We start from the raw sequence: 2876 nt of genomic DNA, 5'->3' as shown, positions 1-2876 counted from the left end.
GGGGAGAAGGGCGCGTTTATTTTGCCACCGAACAACGTCAGAATAGTTACGGTCCCTCACAAAAGTCAATATCACGTAGGTCATTCCCCCCAAAATAATGCGGTGAAAATGCCATGTGCTCTTTTAGCACCTCGCCAGTTTAATGTCACCATAGGCACAAGGGCTTGTGAGGCCATAAAGAATCATTATTGTAGTCATGTGGTCTCAGGGGGACCATAGTAAGAAAAGTGGCTCAGCTTGGGGGGGGGGGGGGAGGGGTGGCATAATGACACACCACGTACACGCCATAAAACACACACTATCATACCACTTAAATACACTATTAAACGACAGCAAAAAACGCTGCTCACCGGGTATCATTGACCCAACAATTGACCCTATTTTGTAAATTGTTATAATTCGCCCTCTATATCTATATAAGCAGAATGTTTTTGTCACTTGTTTTAATGCACACCGTATCTTCAAAGCTATCATCACAGACTGTTCTTGAGGTCTATTTGGAGGGAACGAAAAAACGACCATGCTGAGAGTTGCCGTTCTAGCAGCGCTGCTGACCATTCTCAGTGCTGATGACCCAGAAGGCCAGACTTCAAAGGTGCAAAGAGGGTGTGAGTACAATGGTCAAATGTACCCAGAAGGTCCGCTCCAGCCAGACCCTTGCTGTCAGTGTCACGCTGGTCGAATCGCCTGCTCGGCGATGCTCTGCGACACACCTTGTGAGAAACCCGTGAAGGTTCCTGGCCAGTGCTGCCCTGTCTGCCCTGATGCCGGTAGGTCATTTTTGTGTGTACATTTAGTCAATACTTGACTGAATGATTTAACGAGGGCGGAGAGTGAGGTTTGTCTCCCTTGGTATGTGAGTCTGTGTGTGTGTGTGTGTGTGTGTGTGTGTGTGTGTGTGTATGTGCGCGCGTCTGTCTGTCTGTCTGTTTCTCTGTCTGTCCGTCTGAAATGAGTGTATATAACAAAAATTACCGAACGGATTGTTTTATGAAACGAATGTACACATTTTTTTAGAGCACGTGCTTGTATCGTTTTCCTCTGTTCTTGATAGGGCTATTTGATGACGTCATATTTTACCGTTTGCAAAAACTAAGGCCGCACTGTCACGCATCAATTTTCTTGAAATTTGAATCACAAAATCTTTAACCTGGTCCGGACTATGGGATTGGATTTCAGCTTGGTACCTTACACATTTTTTTTGGAAGAGTTCAGTCAAAACTAGTGTACTTTCCATTGACCCACAGTTTCCACAGACAAAAATGGCGTACTTACCTTACACGTTGCTGAGACGAAACGATGTCATTTTCTTTTGCAAAAGGGTCTGTAGAGACAAGATGGTGTGCTGTTCTCTCGTACATAGTATATCGAGACAAAGTAGTGTTGTCTCCTTTGCAAAAGCATTTATTGAGACAAAACGGAGATCTTTTCTTTGTCTTATGGTCTATTGAAACACGTGTAAGTGAGAGAGAGAGAGAGAGAGAGAGAGAGAGAGAGAGAGAGAGAGAGAGAGAGAGAGAGAGAGAGAGAGAGAGAGAGAGAGAGAGAGAGAGAGAGAGAGAGAGAGAAAGAGAGAGAGTGTGCGTGTGTTTGTGTGTGCGTGTGTTTGTGTGTGTGTGTGTTTGTTTGTGTGTACCCGCAGCGCATAAGTATTTGTCTTTGGTGATGTTCGTAGGAGCAATACGTAGACGAGGGCAACAACAGCAACAACAACAGCAACAACAACAGCAGCAGCAACAGCCACAACAACAACAACAGCAACAACAACAGCAGCAACAACAACAACAGCAGCAGCAGCAACAGCAACAACAACAGCAGCAGCAGCAGCAACAGCAACAACAACAACCGGATGAATAATGATAAGAATAACAGTCTCCACCGTCGTCGGCACCTACCATCACCGTCAACAGGCTACTGTTGCGAGTCCTAGAACTACCACCAGCAAAATCACTACTACTACCAATGCTACTGATAATGATGATGATACTCGCGCACGAGTCAGTGTAACCGCCTTAAAAATAAAACATAAACGCACTCAAGGCTACAGTCTTTTCTTGTATGGATAATATAATTTTCATCTCAGATCTGCACGTGGGATAAGAACATCCCATTTTTCGGGGTACGTGTCCAGTCGGAGGGGTGGTCTTATTCCTTGTGCACACAGAAAGCGGGAGTAAATCTGAAAGCCTGGGCAAATCTGAAATGGTCTCACTGCGAAAAACAACAACATTGATTTTTCTTTCTTTTTCTTTATTTGGTGTTTAACGTCGTTTTCAACCACGAAGGTTATATCGCGACGGGGAAAGGGGGGAGAGGGGATAGAGCCACTTGTCAATTGTTTCTTGTTCACAAAAGCACTAATCAAAAATTTGCTCCAGGGGCTTGCAACGTAGTACAATATATGACCTTACTGGGAGAATGCAAGTTTCCAGTACAAAGGACTTAACATTTCTTACATACTGCTTGACTAAAATCTTTACAAAAATTGACTATATTCTATACAAGAAACACTTAACAAGGGTAAAAGGAGAAACAGAATCCGTTAGTCGCCTCTTACGACATGCTGGGGAGCATCGGGTAAATTCTTCCCCCTAACCCGCGGGGTTGGTCCCGAATACCCAAATAGGTTGAAGGGACACAAATAACCAACAACCAACCTATCTGAGATGGTGAGCTGAATCGTTTACTCTGGTACGACTGTGTCTTTATACAGTAACGACACAGAGCTCAAGGCTCCCGACGCACGCCCAACTTAAAGGGTCCCGGGACCCCCATTTTGAATTTGTAGAGGGTCCATGGAGCCCCTCAGCGGAGTTTTAGGGGGTCCTAAGTAAAGAGTCCAGGGGCCCCATAGCCCTCGTGCACTGATAATACAT

At 44.9% G+C, this 2876-nt stretch overlaps 1 protein-coding gene across 1 annotated transcript; it reads left to right on the top strand.

The window, feature by feature from the left end:
• The first annotated feature begins 362 nt into the window (after positions 1 to 362).
• LOC138958830 (PH and SEC7 domain-containing protein-like) lies at positions 363 to 2364 on the top strand. The gene is made up of 2 exons (XM_070330133.1): positions 363 to 770; positions 1676 to 2364. Exons 1-2 carry the CDS (start codon positions 521 to 523, stop codon positions 1855 to 1857), a joined length of 432 nt encoding a protein of 143 aa, XP_070186234.1. The 5' UTR covers positions 363 to 520; the 3' UTR covers positions 1858 to 2364.
• Positions 2365 to 2876: the final 512 nt, after the last annotated feature.

This window comes from Littorina saxatilis, linkage group LG2, assembly GCF_037325665.1.
Source record: "Littorina saxatilis isolate snail1 linkage group LG2, US_GU_Lsax_2.0, whole genome shotgun sequence".
Lineage (NCBI taxonomy): Eukaryota > Metazoa > Mollusca > Gastropoda > Littorinimorpha > Littorinidae > Littorina > Littorina saxatilis.
This window is presented reverse-complemented; position numbering and strand designations above follow the sequence as displayed.

What these genes read in the sequence shown, in the direction of transcription:
- LOC138958830 (XM_070330133.1), top strand. Translation starts at nt 521, where the DNA reads ATGCTGAGAGTTGCCGTTCTAGCAGCGCTGCTGACCATTCTCAGTGCT. An exon ending in CCCTGTCTGCCCTGATGCCG is followed by an intron (nt 771 to 1,675) that starts GTAGGTCATTTT and finishes TGATGTTCGTAG; the next exon opens with GAGCAATACGTAGACGAGGG.